At 40.4% G+C, this 21,122-nt stretch overlaps 2 protein-coding genes across 2 annotated transcripts in view; both read left to right on the top strand.

Annotated features, from left to right (window-relative positions):
* Positions 1-2,736: 2,736 nt before the first annotated feature.
* The window catches only part of fog (folded gastrulation), a 40,316-nt gene continuing 21,930 nt past the window's right edge, over positions 2,737-21,122 (top strand). Inside the window, exons 1-3 of the mRNA XM_064699525.1 lie at positions 2,737-2,763; positions 3,978-4,776; positions 17,694-17,896. The gene's annotated coding sequence lies outside the window, so the exon portion shown is untranslated. The remainder of the gene's footprint in view (positions 2,764-3,977; positions 4,777-17,693; positions 17,897-21,122) is intronic.
* On the top strand, positions 11,898-12,388 carry LOC135440575 (AT-rich binding protein-like). Its single transcript, XM_064699822.1, has 2 exons — positions 11,898-12,029; positions 12,101-12,388. Exons 1-2 carry the CDS (start codon positions 11,898-11,900, stop codon positions 12,386-12,388), a joined length of 420 nt encoding a protein of 139 aa, XP_064555892.1.

The raw sequence follows: 21,122 nt of genomic DNA, 5'->3' as shown, positions 1-21,122 counted from the left end.
TTAAAAAACTTACAAAAATTGAATAAAAGTGAAAATGAAAATGAAGAAGTGGCAAGAAGAAGACAAGACAGCGGCAAACCAGAAAACCAACTAAAAAAAAAACACCCAAGAAACAAAAGAAATTAATTTCCATTGAATTCCAAATGCCACTTGGAAGATGCTTCGCTATAACAACAACAACCACAACAACAACAACAACCGAAACCGAAGTCAAACATTCGAAAGACAAAGAAATTTTTTAATTGATTTCACTTAAAGTACCAACAAAACAACAAGAAGCTGAAGAAGACAAAGCACAGGAAAAGTACCAGCGAAAAAAGCTGTTGTTTTTGGACTCGGAGTCGATATTTGGGAAAGGCCAGTGCCAGAACGCAGAGCCCAGATCCATCCCAAATACACTTGACCATTAAAAAGTAAACTCCAATACACACACATACACACGCAGAGAGAGAGAGGCCGGAATGTGCGAGTTCCAAGTGGGCATAATTGGCCATTATGTGGGCCTAAAAAACGGCAGCAACAGCCGCTGCCATTGGACCTCCCCAAAGGGTGTGAGCGGGGGATGGAGGCATATTGAAGAGGCGGCCAATTAAAAGTAGCGTGAAATACAATTTGGCAACAACAACAACAACAACAACAATACTGCATGGCACTCGTAATAATCATAATGGATACCAACATGTTCAAGTTGAAGTTGCGGATTTCAATAAACTCACACCCTGCTTCACCCACTCCCCGCCCCTAGGAAACAGAAATGAAATGCCAAGCCCAGAGTCCAGTGGCAGTTGCTAGAACTGGAGCTGGTTCCGGAGCCGAGTCAGTTGTAATATTTTTGTATTTGTTTTGTGCGAATTGCGTGAAAAGTTAATGTAAGCGGATGAGCTTAGCTCCATCGAAGGCAGCCAGGGGCTGAGCAAGATGAAATGGGGCGGGTCTGGTAAAGCTATTGGGAGCTGGCTGTTTTTGAGTGGTTAAGCGGAGATTTGGCATTTTCAGTTGGCTTTGCACTGATTGATTCCGATGCTGAACAGTGTGAATTCTGCAGGGGCTTAGTGAGACCCAGTTGCTCCGTTTCTCTCCTGCCTAGAGCTGACCTTTGCCAAGCCAAATGTTCTTAAACAATGCACCAAGGTATTTGGGCTAGACAATTCTAGACAAATTGAAAATGTGACAAGTAGAAATTGATTTTCTTTGAAAATGTTTCTGGAAAATGTCTATTTTATTTTCTTGAACGTGAAAACTGAATGGGAATTGTTGGGCCCGCACCTAGTCCCACGCACACAAACACAAACACACACACACACACACACACACACACACTCTCCTACCCATTCTACGCTCTATGTAAATTTCTCAATTAGTTGCAAACAAACAAAGCAAAGAAATGCATTTTCCAGCTGTCATTAATCATGCAGCCCAACTATCTATCCCTCCATAGACATAGACCCATCCGAGTGCAACTCAGCAAGAGTCCAGTTGCGGTTCCAGTTCCCAGTTGCCACTTACCACATTTTTGGTGGCCAGCTAATGCGCATAGCCGAGCCGAACACACGCGCAGTTACAAAAAAAATAGGAAAAAAACCCAAAACGAATTTCAAGAAATGGAAATATTGAACTCAAACTATATCGATAAGTATAAAAAATGCATTTTCTATTTCTAATCTCGACTAAATACATCCCCTACATTTGTTGACGTTAAGTTTGAAAAGTAAAGTTCCTTCGTGAGATTATAAACGAAATAAAGAAAATTCCTATTTGAGGTCATATGAAAAGATGATCCGAAAGCCCATTAAGAACATTTACAGGGTATGTAAAAGCAAGAATGTAACGCTTTTTTCGGTATACCGATGTGTAAATACCCTTGCAGTTCTATTAGACACGGGCCAGATATATCGGGAGAACATTGAAGCTCGTAATTCCTTGGCTCGGTCAATATATAAGTAAAAGCAACAAATTCATATAAGATTATAATATTCTCTTAAAAAAGTACGCATCTGAATTACCAAAGATTCTGAACTTTAAGAATAGAAGATAAGATAAGAAAAGCATATAAGATAATACCACGATCTATACCTACATATATGATGATCTATGTATGTATGTATGGAGAAAAAGGTACTTGTTATTGAAGGAAGCGTTTAAGACATGGCCCTTGAATACATATATGCTAGAGTATGTGTATGCCCACACACACACATAGTATGTAATAACTATATATGAAGATCGATTCCTAAGCCTATTCAGTATTCATGCTTGCAATTTAAAGGTAAAGCTTAAAAAGCGTTGAGCATCTTGAATTACTTTTGCAGAAGGAACACATTTATCTCATGATCAGCTCTTGTATCAGGGTCCTGGCCTTTATAGTACATTCGACTTGAATTGCCGGCAACAATACTATTTACAACACTAGCGAAATTAATACCAACAACAACAACAACAACTGCAGCAGTTGACTCTGACACTGCGATTTAGTCACACAGTCAAAGTCGTTGCGTTCTCTTTGTCATCTGGCTCTCTTTACATCTCTCTCCGTCACACACACGCTTCCTCTCTCTATCTGCAATTGGGAGATCTGTTGGACAACAACTCAAGTGAACTCAACTCGTAGCCGCACTACACACGTTCGTTTGACGCTCTTCAGCGCGCGCTCTCTCTCTCTCTCCCTCTCTACGACGGCTGCTGCTGCTGGTGGCTCGGGGCCACGACGCCCGCACACATTTTCAAGCCTCATTCCATAAACAACTGTGAACGTGAACGGTAACGGTGCGTGCGTAGCAGCTCTGCCTAAACGTCAACTCGGGATCGTTAAACGGGGCTCATCTCGAGCTACCCCCCTCCCAACCAATCGAACTATTCAACCAGCTAAGCAACTGAATCGCACAGAAACGAAATAAATGAACAGTGACAAAAAGTGCTTTATAATAGGATCGATCTTCTATCTTTTCTAATTTCTATTTTCGATTGCTATTTCTATTTTTGTAGTGTTCCGTTTTCTAACATTTTCTATTTGCCACAACATTCCTGAGTATTTAAAATATAACAATATACACACACACACATAGGTAGTGGAATTGTACGGGATGTACGAGTGCCTTACTTATGTTAACAGTTATGTGCAATCACTCGAAACGTGCATATTAGAATAATTTAAATTCAAATACAATTTTTGTTTATGAGTTTTCGTTTTTTTTAATATTTTTTTTTGTAAGTTCGTGCGCGCCAAAAAAAAAAAAAATTCTAGCAAAATGTGTCGCATTTTAAAAACGTTTCTTCGTGTGCATTTCTCTTTGGTGCTGTGGTTCGCTTTGGTTTTTTAGTTTGACCCGATTCCGATTTGAATTTGGACTGTGTAACCGAAATGACAAAAGAAAAAACAACAAAACCCCAAACCAAAACAAAAACCAAATAAAACCTATCCGTATCTGTGTGAAAGGAAACAAAAAGCGATTCAAATAAATTCCAAGTGAAATAAAATAAAATGCACAATAAATGCTTAATATTCATATAGAGAGACCGATACAAATATACATATATTTATAATTTATATATATAAATATATGTGTACATAGATATATACATATGCACATAGTCACATATTTATTTATGTGTTGTGAAACACGCGGCATTTTGTTGTTGCCGTTTGCTATTGTTACAACAGCAACAGGCGCCGATAATTTATAATCTTCAGCACTGTGTGCATTTGTATGTGTACATTTATATGAAATATATGCACATACATACATATATAAATATATTCAATTATATTTACATACATACACACATGCATGGGAGCATGTTGAAATTATAATCTTGACATTTATGTTGTTGGCACAACAAAGTGCATATGTATGTGTGTGTGTGTTTTTGCAAAAAAAAAACAATTTATTAAGTTGCACATCTTCTAAAACCAACGCCAATTTACAATATATTTTGCATACCAATTTATTTAATTTAATTTTTTTCTTACAATTTTACAGTTTTTGTAACACTGTGCGTGCGTTTTCTGCTTCGTTTATTACACTATTTCGTTTTTGTTGTTGCCAGTGTAAATTGTGACGTTAAATTTATTTATTATTTTTTGTGTGTGCGAATCTTTCTTTGTGAACGGATTTATCTATGCATATATGCATGCCATAGGTATATGTGTGTGTGTATGTGCATGTGCGTGTGTGCTGCCATGTGAGGCACTCTCAATACAACAGCAGCAACAACAAACAGTTGTCATTATGCCAACAACAACCATGTCAACAACAACAACAACAACAGGAGCAACAACAACTGCGACTACGAAAAAATGAAAGGCAGCAAGCGACAAGAAAACTTTAAGCAACTAAATAAAATTTAGATAAAATACAAAATCAAAAGCCAAACTGCCCAAGTCCACAGCAACAACAACAACTACAACTACAACAGCAACACAACGATAATAAATATGTAGAGCGTGGTTCTGAGAGTAACAACACCAACAACAACAACAACAACAAAACAAAAACGAACAAGCAACAACTAACAAAAGCGCTAAAGAGCGATAAAAAAACGAATTCGCGTTTAATATTTATTTGTTTGCTAATTTATTTTACAATAATTTGGTATTAACCCAAAATACAAAAACAACGCGCCAAACCAGCGAACGGGAGATAAAAACCCAAAAACCCAAAAACAACAACAGCCGCAATCAGTGTTGACAACAACAACAACAACGCATGCGCAACGTTTGCTGTCTTCACTCTCTTCATTGTCGTCTTCTTCTTGCGCCCGGGATAAAAGCAGTAAAATGTAAGTTTTTTCTTTCGTTTCGTGTCTTTATTATAAATATAATATTTTATATATGTATGCATATACTTTTTTTTTGGGTGTATTTTCTTTTGTGCTGGCTGCAGACCGAAAACATGTTTTTAATGCAAATTCAATTAAATTTTGCTGTTAATTGAAGGAGGTTGGGTTAAGCGCGAGGGGCGGAGCAGCAGCAGGAGAAGACAGCGGATTATCCGCTGTTGCTGTTCGTTGTTTACAGTTCATTTGGCTAGCATTCAGCTACAAACAATTGGGCATATCCTTCGCCCATGAAGAGTCCATGGGCCCATGAGCCCATGAGCCCATGAGCTGTCCGTGGGCCTTACCCAGCGTAAGCGAACCATCTGCGCGCTGGCTGAATGAATGACCTTTGACTTTTCTCTAATTGCAGGCGCGATGCTTCGCCTGCAGCCGTTGCGCGGATGCGATTGCGGATGCGCATATCTGTGTGTGTGTGCATGTGTGTGTGTGTGTGAGTGCGTGAGTGCGTGTGTTGTGAGGAAACATGTCGTAGCCGCAGCTGCGGCTGGTTTCGCTTTCAATCGCAATGAAATCCGCATGGAAGAAGCGTCAGTTGATTGGGGATTGGATATTACCAGAATAATAATGCCATAAATCAATTATTTTTTGTGCCGAGAAATACTTTCTATCTTTAAACATGACAAATGCTTTTATATCGTATCTAACACTCAACAAAACAACAACATTTCTGATTTTTCAAGATATAAAAAATATATTTAAAAAAATTAACATTCAATAAAAAAGTTTCGCCCTATTTTTTTTTAAGATAATTGTCGAATAATGAAAAAAAAGTACGTCCATCTTCTATGTTCTGTATTCCTGTTCAGTATCAATAGCAAAGTCAATCTGGGAGACCCTAAGACGTAGGTACTCGAAATTTGAAACGTAGATTCTGCTTTTGCCGCGCAGATAATGTTTATTTCATATAATCGTTATCTTTTGCTCACGAAATCGACAAGTATCGATTTTAGCTTCGATCCTTGGCCATTTCTAGAGCTTGATAGCTTGATACATTTATCCAGTATATTTTATTTGTCTGGATACCTCTGTGCTTTTAACCCGAAATCGATAGAAACGCCTTTTTATAGATATACCCTAGTTACACAAAGAAGAATTTTCTAAATATCACATTTTCTTTTTGCTTAAACAAGTTTTTTGTTTCTTGTTTAGAAAATCAAAGAAATCTTGCTAAATTTTAAATATTCACTTCATGAGATTTTCTGAAATATATGTAGGTTAAATAGTTAGAGCTTAGATTTTGGTTCTTAAGCTTTAAAATAATGATTTCTGGGGAGATGATAATAGAATCAATAACTGCTGTTCGACTGTTCTTAAGTTTCCAAGTATTGTTGAAAGTAAGATCTCCCTGATTTAAGACTAGAAATGCACAAGCATCTTCCAAAAAGTCTCTATCTATGCATATATTCAATATATCCTCTTCTTTACGGACATAAAACTTGTCTTTTCTTTTAAAAATAAATCAACTTTAATGAAGTTCTTCTTCCAACTACTTGTAGGATTTTCTACTTGATTTAACAATTGCTGTGATCACTTAATGCTGGCACATGTGTTCTTTTCTTAATTTTTGCTAACCTCAATCGCAAGATGAAGAGTTTTCACGGCCCATTGAACCAATTGACCTTCACATTGGGCTTATCAGCCGAAAGTCGCGACAAGTTGAGCATTTTGCAAACAACAAATGTTGATATTTATATTGATGATGATGAGCCTAGCGCATGATGATGATAATGATGATGTCATTGGCGTTATCAACTCTGTGTATGTGCGTGTGTTTGTGCCACAGACAAACCCCGATCATTTCCGCCCCTATTCCAACAGAATAAACCAAATGATATTTAACATTTGGCACCCACTCGCCCATGGGAATGACCAAAAATTGTTGACATCCGCGATTCAGAATACGCAGATCAAATGGTTAACCAGCCAGCCAGGCGACCGGCGTGGCACCCAAACTCATTACAGGCATTAGAAAGTGTTACAAACGGCACGCAAATCAAATCAAGCACTCAACACACTCGCACTCACGCTCACGCTCGCACTCGCATTCACTGTGAACATGAATCGACAACGCAACACGAACTCATTTTCGTGAGGCTCTCAATTGCCTAGCTCGTACCCCATCCCTTCCATTCCCCTCCCCAAGCCCTTCCCATCACGTACATCCCGCTGAAATTGTGAAATTGTTTTAGGCAAAAGGCGGCGGCTCTTGCAGGCTTTAATCAAGCGCAGGGCTCATTGGCATTACGGAATTGTGATTGCCATTCTAGAGCTACATTCTACGAACTCTGGACTCTGAGGCTCTTTTGTGGCGGCACCAAAAATGCAAAGTACGTGCTTGGGACCCAATGAAAGTGACCTCAGCTTCCGTTTTGTATTACTTCCAATCGCCAACGGTTTCGCTTGTGCTTTTGATATTCTTGTTGCTTTTTGAGTTTTATTCAACGAACACTCACCACTGCGATCCCAGCTGCAGACACCATCTAGAAGAATTGTGTAATATTCGGTTTCCAGGGGCTATAAAAAAAAGAAGACAAAAAGAAAACGATTTTGTTACTGGCTGATTTTATTGTCAATGCGCAGAGGTTGGGCGGATCTTATGGCAGAACATATTATTGGCCAGAAAGCACAAATGTGTGGTAAATGGTAAATCTCCAACAGACAGAATATTTATATACATACATATGTATATAGTAATATGTTTAAATAATTACGACTTGTTTCTTATTTTTCCACGCAAATATACCCCACAGCTGCCAGATTTGGTATAAAATTCGATTCTAATTTTGCCTGGAAGATTGTCAAACTTTTTTCTCATTCTCATCTTCGTAGAACCTGGCCACATTGAAACTGGATAAAACAGGGTATTATGATTTCATGCCAATGCATGTAACAGGCTACCATAATCTATATTCCTGTTCAGTATTAATAGTCGAGTCAATCTGGGAGATCGCAAGAGGTAGGTACTGTAAATTAGGAAAGAAGATCCTACTATTGACCGCGCATATCAAGTTTATTTCATCTTATTATGTAATCGATAAGTACCGATTCTTAACTTCGATTTTTAGATATAAGTTCTCATTTTGGATGCAATCTCTATGTGATACACTCATCCATAGGAAAGTTTCATAGTAATCATATAATAAATACCAAAGTTATTTTGGAATACATTTACCAGGTTGTTTGGGGCTAAGGAAACCAGAAGCACAGTCGTGTACGTGTGCGTGTGTGTGTGTGTGTGGAATGTGTATAGAGGAACATTCAAATTTTTGCAACTGTAGCTTTGCGCTGGGTATAGGGTATTTCATAGTCGGTCACTCCCGATTAGAGCACTCTTAGCTCTTATTGTTGCGAATATCTATGTATATGTTTAAATATATATTCTCTTTATAGAGGGCAATTCGAATTTTATCAACAGCAGCAACTTGCTGGGTACAGGGTATTTCTTAGTCGGACACTCTCGATTGGGGCACTCCTATTGCTACGAACATATTATATATCTGTTCACCATATAGAGGGAAATTCGAATTAAAGCAACTGCAGCTTGGTGCTGTTTAAATGGTATTTCCTAGTCCTTACTCCCGATTAGAGCGCGCTCATTGTTGCCTGTCTGCGCCAAGAGTGCAAGATTGCAAGGTGGCCCGAATTAGATGAGGCGACTGCAAACGCCGCTGACCCGAGGCCAACCTGCGCTGACCCCAGCGTCTGAAGCTGACCAAAACGCAAAGTGGTTGCTGCTGTTGTCTAGAATCCCCGTTAGCGGGCTCCAACCGAACCTACAACGTTGCGCTGGCCATGCGCAGCGTAGCGTTTCAAGCGCTCTTCCCTGTACCCTTCTCCCTCTCACCGCCTGAGTCGTGGCCACAGGGTGGCTCGCGGGCGGCTTGTGCCGCTCTCTGAGTCATCAGCGCCGCCCGCCTAAACGCAGCGATGCGTCAAAGTGTCGACGAACGTCGCAACGCGGGAGGAGAGGGAGAGGAGAGGGAGGGAGAGAGAATCCAACAGAAGTCGCAGTGGGAATGGTAATTGGGCAGGAACAGGTGCAGGGGCAGGGACAGGGGCAGGTGGCTGGCGGCGATTTGATTGCGGCAGCGCATGTTACGCTTTTGTGGTCATCGCTGTTGTTGTTTTTGCTGTTGTTGTTGTTGTTGTTGATATTGTTGTTGTTGTTGCTGTTGTTGTTGCTGCTGCTCTTGACAGCGGCTAGCGGAAGCAGTAAACAGTTTGGGGCAGCGGCCGCCTAATCGCTGCCGATCGCTGCCGCAACTGGCCCACAGGTGCAGCGGTTGGCTGCCTCATTTGATGCCCATAGCTGCAACAGCAACAACAGCAACAACAGCAGCAGCAACAGCTATTACAATGCGACTTTTTTATTGTTGCTGTTTGCCTCTGCTCGTAATTTACATTATACTCCACGGCCGACGGTCGTCGTTTGTCTTTCTTTATGATGCCTCCACGTCTTCGTTGTCGCAGCCAACGCGTGGAGGGGCGGGCAAATGGCAGGCAAGGGGTGCCGCCTTCTTCCGCTGCTGCTGCTGTTGCTGTTGCTGCTGCTGATATAAGCCAAAGCTCAGTCGACGTCACAGCTGAATGCGTCGCAGCTACTTCCGCTTACAATTGTTTTTTATTATTACACTTTATTACACATTTTATATTCCGTTTTCATTTCTATTTCTGCTGCTGTTGTTGCTGTTGTTGTTGCTGTTGTTGTTGCTGTTGTTGTTGCTGTCGTCGTTGTCGCTTCTGTTGCTGTTTTTGGTAAATGATTTAATTATTTAAAATTTTTGTTTTCGCTGGCTTGTTTTTTTGTTGTTGTTGTTGCTTACTTGTTTCTTGTTTGTGTCAGCCACATTTGCATGTGCGACTGGCCACGCCCCCGCCTGCTAGCACAACGCCCAACGGGCAGCATACTCGTTTATGTAAATGTATATGCATGTATATTACTTGGCATGTTATTTGGGAAAGCATAAAAATAAACTGAAAATTAAACGTTGTCAACCGCAAATGTGACAAGCACTTAATTTTCATGCATGTAAAGTGCGACAAGTGGAGGCCAAAACAGCAGGAAGGCAGCCAGCGCCTGGCCAGGATTGTCCAGCAGCAGCCAAAGGGCAACACACACACACACATACACTAACCCAGCCAGGCGACAAGCTGTTTAAGCCAGGTTCCAGTTTCTATTGAGCGAGTTGCAAGGCTTGCAGCGTATGGAAGAGAACGGAACTTCAAAAAGGGAAGTTGCTGGTTCAACTCTCAGGAGATAGATAGTGAAGGAAGTTAGAGTTCAATTCTAGTACATTCTCATGGAAAGCCATTTACTTTTCTAGAAAAAGATGGAAAAATAACAGGCACTGAGAGGCAAAAGCGCAGGGGAGAGCTGCGAAAAATTCCAGTTTTTCATTGAATAATATTCTGGTTCAATTTCAATAAATAATCAATGCAAGTCGGAGCTTTCTTTATTGTTTAAAATAAATTCGAGATCGTATAGGCTAAGCATGTAGAACACGACCGAAAAAAAGAAGCGATAGAGAGAGGAGAGAGACAGACAGAGATAGACGGAAAGAGAAAGAGGTAGTGAAAGTATATCTATCCATTTATCTATGAATCTATCTATCCATTAATCTTTTGATCTATCTACCTATCTACCTATTAATCTATTCATCTATTTTTTTATCTATCTGTCTATCTATCTATTCATCCATCTATCTATCCATCTTATGACATTTTCCTGTATTCCATTAAGTTTTAAACAAAATTTGCTTATACTTCTTTAACGTTAACTAAAAAAGAAGGTTTCGGGCTCGAGACCCCGTCTAGTAAAATAATGCAAGCCAATTTTTAAAATAGTTCAGTTGATAGCTTGTTATTTATTTCTCCACATACATAATAATATTAATAATATAATTTTATTTTACTTCAAAGAAACCAGAATGAAACATAGAAAAAAGAAGAGAAATTAATATTCTTTATAAATTAATCTATTCAAGTATTTCTTCAAAATTCTAAACTATGAAACTCACAATTCTCGAATGTTCTCACATAGCATCTGCGACAAATTTGTTGGCTGGCCAGCAATGCGTCCTATGCACCTGTTATGCGTGTGTATGTGTGTGTGTTGTTGTGCGTGTGTGTGTGTGTAAAGTGTGAAAGCATATGTTTTTACAATGCTAACGTGATGGAAGCCAAGTGGTGGGGACAAAGCAGAGCCGAAGCGTGTTTTGTGGCTTGTGAATGGCGCTCGTTGCTGCTCTGTGTCGGGGGTCAATGTGCGAGGGGCGTTACGTTGCAGAGGGGTCCAGGGTGGTGGGGACAGGGGTGGGTGGGATGCGGCACTAGGGTAGGGATCGCTCATATTGTGCATTGCAGTTTTTGGTATGCGCAAAATGGAAACGCGTGTTTTTTGCCCGCCACACTTGTCGCTTGTCGCTACTGCTGCTGCTGTTGTTGTAGTTGTTGTTGCTGTTGCTGCTGCTGTTGGTGTTGTTGCTGGTGGCAGCGGCAACGCCGACGCCTCGTTGCCCCTGGGAGCTGGCGTATGCTGTAAGCTGTAGCCAAAATTGTAGAATAGTTATGGGAGGAGGCTGTGGGAAGAGGGGTGGTTGGGTTGACAGCGGGGCTGGCATCCGATACAGCTGTTTGCGGTAGCCAGCGATGTTTTGGTTGACAATTCTCGTTTGGATTTTTGGCCTTTTTATCATATTTGGTTGTTGTTGTTGTTGTGGCTGGGTAGCACGTTATTGTTGTTATTGTTATGTTGGGTGCTGCTGTTAGGGCTTGTTTATTATTCAGTACGTTGCTATTCTGTGTGTGTGTGTTGTTTTTTTTTTAATTTTATGAGTGCAAAACCAACAATAAAAGCCAACAGCAACAGCAACAGCAGCAACAAACAACAAATAATATAATTCCATGATCTTGTTAACCAAAATAAACCCGGTCAGCTTTTAATATGAACTGGCAGATGTGCTTAAAAGTGTTTGCTGCTGAAAACTTTGGGTTACATATGAGCTATATTTTCTTGTTGTGCTCTCTTTAATCTTAAGTTTGTTGCGCTGCATCGCATGATCATGATCGACTCGCTTGACACCATCCAACCAGATGTTCAGTTCCAGGGTTGTTGCGGTGTGCAGCAGCAACAACAACAGCAACAACAACAACTACAGCAACAAAAGCGACAGCAACAACAACGACAACATGCTGTATTGTATTCTGGTTGGACGGGGCCAAGAGTCGAATTATGTGAGAAATGTATTAAAATTTGTTGCGACAGCGAAATGCAAGCATGCCAATTGCCAGCAACATCAGCAACAAGAGCAACACCAGCAATGCCTGCCTCCGCGACCCCGCTACCACGCCCATCGACAACTGGCACCCTTTGCTTTATTCTTCAGCAGCCATCGCCCACACCAATGCCAGCGACTGCAGCGGGGCCAACCTTACTGCAGCTGCAGCTGCAGCAGTTGCTGTTGTTGCTGCTGCTTGCTGTGTGGCATCTTCTGCAAAAGTTTCCCATGAACTGATGGCGCCCTCTTTGCTGAATGGGCGATTGGCCGTGTGACCGCCGCTGACATGTTGCTGATGCCTCCAGCAGCAACAGCAACAGCAGCAGCAGCAACTAATAAGAACAACACAGTAGCCGCATTGTTGCCAGTTGTTAACGTTGTGTGCTGTCAATGATTTTGTGGTTCAAGCAATTCAATTGAAAATGCAATGGCATTAGGCGATGACGACGACGACGACGATGACGATGATGTGAATGATGAGCATGACGGCGCTGAGGACGAGGATGACGATGTTGCTGACTGAACAATGCGAGTCATGGGTGGGCCATGGATCGGACCAAAGCTGGCCGCCGATCACGACCAGCAGGCGGCAGCCCTTCTCATTGTTGCTGCTGCTGTTGTTGCTGTTGCTGCTGTTGTTGCTGATGTTGTTGTCGTGCATTGGAACGTGAGATGGCAGATAAATCAATGCCGGCCACAGCAATGTATGCGGCATTGTTGTTGCTCTACATTCAAAATCATTGAACTAATGAGCGGGCCAGTTAGCGGCAGCCGCAACTGCAACATGTTGCTGCGAAGAAGACACACGGCAGCAATAGCGACAGCAGCAACAACAACAACAACAACAATTGTGATAAGCACAGCCCATAGAAAGTTGAATGACTTCGAAAAAAGCACAGAGACACAAAGAGAGCAAATTTGCGAGTGTGAGAGAGAGGGAGAGAGAGAGAGAAAGAGAGAGAGAGAGAGAGAGAGAGAAAAAGAGAAGGAGCGAGCAGGAGCGGGAGCTGGATCTTATGCCAATTTTGTCTAATCGAAATCGAAAACAAACTGCATTTAAAGTCGCAAAAAACAAAAAAAAAATACAAAACAGAAAAAATCATTCGCTCGAACGGAATACATCGGGGCGAACGTTGACCTCCATTAAACTGATCGTTGTGGGTGTGGCCAGGGGGGGGGGGGGGTTGGCTACTATATGTCATGCTGTCATGTAGATTACAACAAGTGCCCGCGAAGCTATAGCTATATAGACGACGATATATAGCTACAGCCGCATCTTTATGTCCGTTGATAATCGTTACACAGAAGTCGCCTGCCGCTGTCTCCGACCCCGCAGTCCCCTCGTGCTGGCTGCTGCTGTTCCACGTAAGCATTTGGTTTTTGGCTGTCCCTGACATCGGCTCAAGCCAAGCGACAGACGGAAGGAAGGGGGGGCTCCTTGTCATTGTCAGTTGCAATTAATTAAGCTGTAATCATGTCTTGGCCACTAGGCTGGCGGGCCCGTCATGCAATCACTTTCGGATCTGTTGCAATCGACAGACGCAGAGTTCAAGCCGCATTCGAGTTTCTGCAGCAGCAGCTGCTGCAGTCATGAATACATTACAAATGATTCGCACACGACAACACATTTATATTTTAGCTGGCAGTTATGATTGCATTGAAATTCGTTTTTATTATTTATGATTCGCAGTCGAATCGAACTATCCATAGTCTTATCGAGTAACTAGTCATTCAGTCTGAATAGTTTAGCTCCGATGAGGCAGCCTTAAAATAGGTGTATAAGAGCCCAGATACTTAATAATATATAGTCAGAAAAGTCAGATGCGTCACAGTTGTGTATAAAGGCCACACGAATATGGGAATAGTTTAAAGAATTGTTGCTATTTAAAGAGAAAAGAAAACTGTCGTGGGAACAGTTTGCAACACTGTCACGGCAACAGTTAAGCTAACTGACTTGGGAGCACTTTTAATAGAATTTTGGGTATAGTTTTGGGTAGACTGTTGGCAATTTTTAGTATCATGCAGCTTACTTGAACAAAACTGGAGTGAACACTCTACTGGCATAGTTTCAGGCACAGTTTTCAGTTGATGACTGCAATTCAAAAATTTTAGGAAGAGTATTGCGTGAAGTTAGTATCAATCTTGTAAACAGACATTGTATTTTACACACTTGAGTGAACCTGGCTTTTAAGCAGTTTTTGCTAGTCTGCAAAATATATTCGGAATTAGTTTCGGAACAATCTTATCTGGGTGACTGTGATTAGAATAGTTACGGGAAGAGTATTGGCAATAGTTAGACTCATGAGACCATTATTATGAACAGCCTTTGCTAGTGTCTTCAAAATGGGTTACCCTGGTGAATTTGAAACAGTATTTATGGCCAGCTGCACTCTCTTTAACCCCTTCTGCAGGCTTTGCTCACTGCCAGGCCAGGAAGAAGAAGAGCAAAGCTGTACCAAGAAGCCAAGAATTCCCAGAGGATGAACAGATGAATGGGTTGATATGGAGTGTGTTTTTATGAACTGCAAGCTGAGAATTGTTTGACTGATTTCTCGGGTACAAACTCAACTCTATGAAAGCATTTGAAATCCTTTCTGTTTCGCGCTTGGATAATCCTTAGTTTGGGCAGATTAAAAGTTTTCATTGCTCATAAATTTTAACGCACTTCTCGCTATAATGACATAATAATCATTTATTTTTCATTTTTGATTGCGAGTTGATGTTGTCGGGGTTGGTCGCCATTTATTTCACTTTTTTCTGTTTTTTTTTTATTGCCAGAAGAAAACAAGTCAAAAAATTGCGTTTAATTTAAAAATATTTTTATTTTTGCATAAGCGCAAATTATGAACGGCAATAAAAAGTAACGAAACCAACAACAACAATAGCAACAAAAATGCCAAAAATTAATAAGAAGCCGACAAAACTGAAAGATGATTGCAAAAGTCTGGAACTGGAAGCTGGCGCAGACGCTGCGACGTTGACGTTGACGTTGAATTCGGCGCTGATCAGCGGCGACATTGCTTGGCGCTAATTTGAGTTTTGTTGCTTTTTCGGCGCCTCAGCGACTGCAGCTGTTGCAGTTGTTGTTGTTCCTGTTGTTGGTGTTGTTGTTGTTGCAGTTGTTGTTGTCGTCTGGGGAGTTACATTTTGACATTTAAACGTGTTTTTGGCACTTGACGGCATTTTTAACTGGCCGCCGCCTGTTATTGTTGCTGTTGCTGGTTTTGTTATTGTTTTTGGTGTTTGCGTTTTTCTCTTCTTTTATTGTTCAATTTTTATTATCTTTCTTGATTTGCGCTTTGCTGTTTTTATAGCGCTGTACACTTATGTTTTCTGTTTGTCTTCGGTACAAGTTTTCACCACAGTGGCCCACAGCGCCCAACCCTTCCCTAGCCTGCCCATAGCGGCTGCGTGGAACCTGAAAATCTGGTGTCCACTTATAGGCGACATAGAAATTTCTCGGATGAATGCAAATTTTACTTTTATTGTTTCATGTTTTTACAAATACAATACACTTTGATTGCAATTTGGCGCTGTGTTGGGCACACAGATACACACACACATAGATAACATCTGATTGGCTGGTTACCCTGGCTACCCTGGATACCCTCTCTGGCCCACGAGCTGGACCCAAGTGCGCTCCTTGGTAGTGTGGACCGAAAATTGAATGTCAAGTTGAATGCGAAAACCTGTTTGATTTCAAATCAACAGTAGCCCAAATAAAGCAACGCACATCACAGATTGAGATAGACACAAAACATTGCGTGAGCGGGGGCGTGTCGCAGTTGGCAGGCTAAGGCTAAGGGGAGGAGCGGAGGTGAGCGGCTCGTGTTTAGGGTCAGATTGGTTAGGGTACTTTTTTTGGTTTTTATTGATTCGGGCAAACGCTCATCGAGGCGTAGAATTAAACTGTCAAATTCAACAAATAACTGGATTTGTTACATTGAACGCCGCAGAACACGAGAAAATGGGAAAAATATTGCCAGCACATGGGTCGAAGCTTGCCGGGAAATGGCGAATGGCAAATGGCGAATGGCAACGTGGCATAACTTAAAGCTATTTAAGGCGCACCGCACTTCCAGCACATTCGAATGAATGAAAATCCACCACTGATAACCGGGACTATATAGTAAATATATATATATATATATATATATGTATATAGTTCTGTTTTATAAACAACTTTAATCGGCGCTCGATTTAGTTGTTGTTTGTCTCAAATTAAGTTCTATGTAAAAACACAAAATCTCCGGCCAGCTGCTATTTTAGTCAAGGTCTTATATATGGGCTATTCGATAGGCCCAACACCCACGCTTCCTCTTGGCGACAGTCGGCGCAAATGGAAGCGAAACATTTGCGCGTTTTCGCTTAAAGCTCACAGCCTAATTTCTTTAGCACGCATTCTAAAATACAAATACGCTTCAACTTCAACATTAAGCTAATCTTGCAGATGGGAAGCACAAGCACAATTGAAATAGCACCAAGAGCAGGAAACAGCTATAAAAGCACATGAAAGCTTCAATTCAGGTTATTCAAGCACTTTTGAATACTGTTAAAAAAGATTTTGAAAGTACGTTAAAGCTTTTCGATCATCTAGTAGAATAAGCTTGCAGGCAGAGACCAGAAGCACAATTGAAATAGCAACGAAAATAAATATATGCTCTACTACGTTACTTATAAAAGCTTTGATCACCATCAGATTATATTTGTCAAAAGTAAGTCTCAAAAAAAAAAAAATTTGACAGCACGTTAAAGCTCTATGCTCATTATGGAGAGTAGGATTGCAAACAGGAAGCCCAAGCACAAGGTAGAAAAACAAGAGCCACAAAAACAGATACGAAAACACATAAACGCTTTGACTACATTACTTATAAAAGCTTTAATCACTCTTAGAATAAATTTATTAAAAGTCAAATTATGTAAGTCTCTATTAAAAAAAACAGCTTGAAAGCATGCTAAAGCTCTATGCTCATTAAGTAGATTTTGCTTTCAAACAGAAAGCTTAAGCATAATTGAAATGGCAACAATAATAATAAAATGAGATATGAAAGCTTCGACTCGATTAATTAAAGCACACTTTAATAAATTAAAAAGTTAAAGCTTTTCGATCGTATATTAGACGAAGATTGGCAAGTGGAAGCAAAATTAAAATAGCAACAAGTGCAGGAAAACAGCTCAGATAATTTAAGCACACTTTTATAATGTGAAATATGATTTTGAAAGCACGTTAAAGCTTTTTTATCATATAGTAGATAAAGCTGGCTTAAGAGCAATTGAAATAATATGAAAGCGCATTAAAGCTTTGAATAAAGCAATTTAATCACATCTACATGCATAAAGTTTATATAATAAGAGCTTTACTTACTAAAAGTTGAAGGTAGCTGACAGTAAAAATATGAAATATAAACTTTGAAAACACGTGAAGGCTTAAAGCTTAATTTAACAGTTTATAAAGTTTTTGCTGCATTAAAATTAATGTTTAAGATAGATAAACACAGCTTTAATTGCACCACTTTTCCACAAGCAAAAATGTTATGTTTAATGATGATTAATTTAATTTTGTATTCTTTTTTTCCACAGAAATCCCGCAACTGAAGACAGCTTGCATGAGGGACAGAGAAAGAGAGAGAGAGAGAGAGGGAGAGAAAGCAAGAGCGTGAGCGAGGCATATTCACATATTCCTGTACAAGGATTGTCGACCACACTTCACACCACACAAAAAACTGTTGGCGTTGCATTTCGTATTCCAGTTGTCATTTGACATTTATGTCGCCTGCTTTGGGGTGAGTACGAGTACAAATACGAGTAAAAACATGCGCGTATCATAAATTGATATATGTATAATATATATGTAAATATTTTTTGATTTTTGTTAATTTGTTATTTTCGCGTATTTTTCGCTGATAATTTTCAAGCCATAAATTGCATTTATATTGTACTGGGCAAAGCGGGGGCGAAAAAGTGAGCGGGGGGTAAGTGCTGATTGTGAATGGGTGAGCTTCCCTTTTGATTGAATTTTATTAAAATTTTGTTTTATCTTCATTTTTTTTTCGCTGCTGTTTTAGTTGATTAAACACAACTGTTTACGTGCGGCTGTTGCTCGTTTTTGCTGGAAATGCATTTCCAGGCAGAGGCAGAGGCAGAGGCAGAGGCAGAGGCTTTCCACGACACGGCCCTTTCTTTATCACAATTGCCATAAATTTTGAGAGACTGCGCCGAAATGTTTTCGCTGTGCATAAATATTGCCAATATTCTCGTTGTTTTTTCACCCTTTTATTTTTATTTACGTCTGTGTTTTTGGTGCTGCTATCGGCAACAACAGCAACAGTTGCTGCTGCGCATTGAAATAAAAATTACAAAATCCAAATTAATGAACTCGGCGCTGTTAAATTGGTTCAATAACATTTCAATTGCGTTGACATAATTTTAATTAAAATAAAATCGGCTACAACAATAAATGCTACACAGCAAAAAAAGAAGAAAAAAAAGAACTCACAATGAATTTTAAGTGCAGCGTCGACGCCGAGCTTTGACTTCGCTGAGCTGTCGAAATTGGCCGCTAACGGGGTTATCCAACCAAAGCTCAGCTCAAGCTCAGCGCATGGGGTCGCAATTTGCATTTAATTGCATTTACCAGGGCTGCATGCCTAATTCCTGCCTAGCACCCACACTCACACTCACAGCCGCAGCAGTGCACCACATTTATGCCAAACACGCAGCCTGCAGGTGGCCTCTCTCTGCGCTTCTCACTCCCAAACTCACCACTCGCAGTTGACTCTGATTCTGACTCTCTCTGACTCTGGGTCTGGGTCTGGCATTGGCGAGCGAGCGCACCCGGAAGCGATAGCGGAGCAGCCAGATAACTGACCATGTGACCGAATACAGAGAATACTCGGAATACAGAATATAAATTACAGAAAGCAGTCACAGATCGTTGACGCACTTGCCCCTCTGTTGCAGCCACTCTCCCAACAACCACCCACCTTGCTCAGCCCAAGCCAAATCCAATCCAACCACTTGCCCCTGAGCAGATGGCGCTGCTTGCAAGCAAATCGCTCGAAATCAGCAAAAAATTACGTATACATACACATGTGCCTCTACATACATACCCTATAAATATGTAAATTCCCATACCATCTGCATAAGTCGAAGTGCGATGATATAAGCAGAAACAGTTTCAACTTATGAAGACCGAACAAGATCTGTCGCAGCTTAAAACGTTTTGCTTTGCACGAATAACTAAATTTAAGTAGAAACAAACTTCAGATAAAAATACTTACATCCTGCCCTTGGAATCTTGTATAATTCGATCGTAGAATATTAAAGAACACAATTGAACCGACCCATTTGAATATTTGATAAAGCTTGCCAACACACTTAGTTTTATTTTCTTCAATAAAAACTTTTAAAAAGTGCATTTTAACTTGTTTATAGCCTTATTGAGAGCTGAGCTCATATATGTCATCATAACTTACGTTAAAAATAAGTGAACTTAATGATTGACACGTTTAGGAAAAGCTCATTTAAAGGCCTTCAAAGTTAATGAGTTTTCTGTTACGAATATATTTGTTTCTTTTGGGACACTTTTATATGCAATTTAGAACTCAAAAATGCACGAGAAGTAGAAAAATGATTGCATAATTGTCACACAAGGTTGCCACCTTGTTGAAAACACATATTTGTATGCTTTACTGTGGCAACACTCTAGGAACTCGCGCAGTGTCAAGGCTTGACATCAACAAATAATAATTGTCTATTGCACTTTGCATAATTGTAACAATAAAGAGGATCTTTAGATTAAAAACAATCTTCTATAATTTATAAAATTATTCACAAAACAATATATAGTTATTCCAATCCTACAGCAAGATCGTGACATAAAAAACAAATAAGAGTATTATAATGAATCTTGATCGTGACGAGAATCGAACTTCATGCGTGTTGGTTAAGGCTGAAGTTGAGATATACGAATAAACGACGTTTAATATGTTTTTATACCCTGGACCCATTGAAAATGGGTAAAAAGGGTATATTGTTTTCGTGCGAATGTATATAACAGGCAAAAGGAAACATCTCCGAGCCCATGAAGTATATATATTCTTGATCAGCATGTTGCGTGTCAACCGGTCACTGTACCCAGAGATCAGCAGAGGCTCAAGATAGGCCTCGCTCCTGACTAAAGGGAATGTCGTGCTCGACTAACATGCATTCCATTTGGTACCGAAAGCACACTGCGCATGGAGGATCCCTGAGAGTCGGTTGCCGACGCTTTGTTTTGACCCGCTGTATTATATGTCACATATGTAGGATACACGAAGAATCCGCGGGTAATATACGAATCCATGGTAGTAATCCCCCACGGGTAACACGCCATGTTAAACAAATGCAGACTTTCTGCCTGTCCATCTGTCCGTATGTACGAACGCAAGGATCTCAGAACTTGAAATGAAAGCGGGCCCTCTTAGCGCCCGCGCAGTACAGTACGTGTTTGTTTCCGATAGTCGATAACATGCCCCGTTTCCACTTTTCAATGGATAAAAATCGATAACGAAATCCTGCTTTTTGAGCAACTCTCCTAGGCTTTACTGGGCAGAGTCATCAAAGCTGACATTTATCATCCATATAAAGATCAAGTATCTTTCATTTTATAAATGGTTCAGGGTATCCCCCTGTCGGGCCCTGCCGTCTAGAGCGCTTGTTAGTTATATTCAAGCCCAACCACAGCCGTCTCTAGCCTCCCTCGATCTGTGCAGTAATTGCTTAGTTCTGATATTCTGTAAAAGATGTGTGTTTAGTTATTTTGAGAGCATGTCAAGCTGTCGCTCGCTCTCTTTTTTCCACTTTTTACAGGGTATTTTTAGCTGCCCACAAAATAAAAGGGAATATATTGAAAAAATAAAGTGCATGGAGTTCGCAGTTCGTGGCCTGGGTCAATTAATTTAATGTAATAACAATAATAATTATTTATCAATTAAGCAGCTACATTTAATTCAATTTGATGCCGTTGCA

The sequence above is a fragment of the Drosophila montana genome, unplaced genomic scaffold (genome assembly GCF_035044405.1).
Source record: "Drosophila montana isolate Dmon_TW-CO22-7 unplaced genomic scaffold, ASM3504440v1 contig_1624_1, whole genome shotgun sequence".
Taxonomy (NCBI): Eukaryota; Metazoa; Arthropoda; class Insecta; order Diptera; family Drosophilidae; genus Drosophila; species Drosophila montana.
The sequence above is the reverse complement of the archived record's forward strand: the minus strand, read 5'-3'. Positions and strand labels throughout refer to the sequence as shown.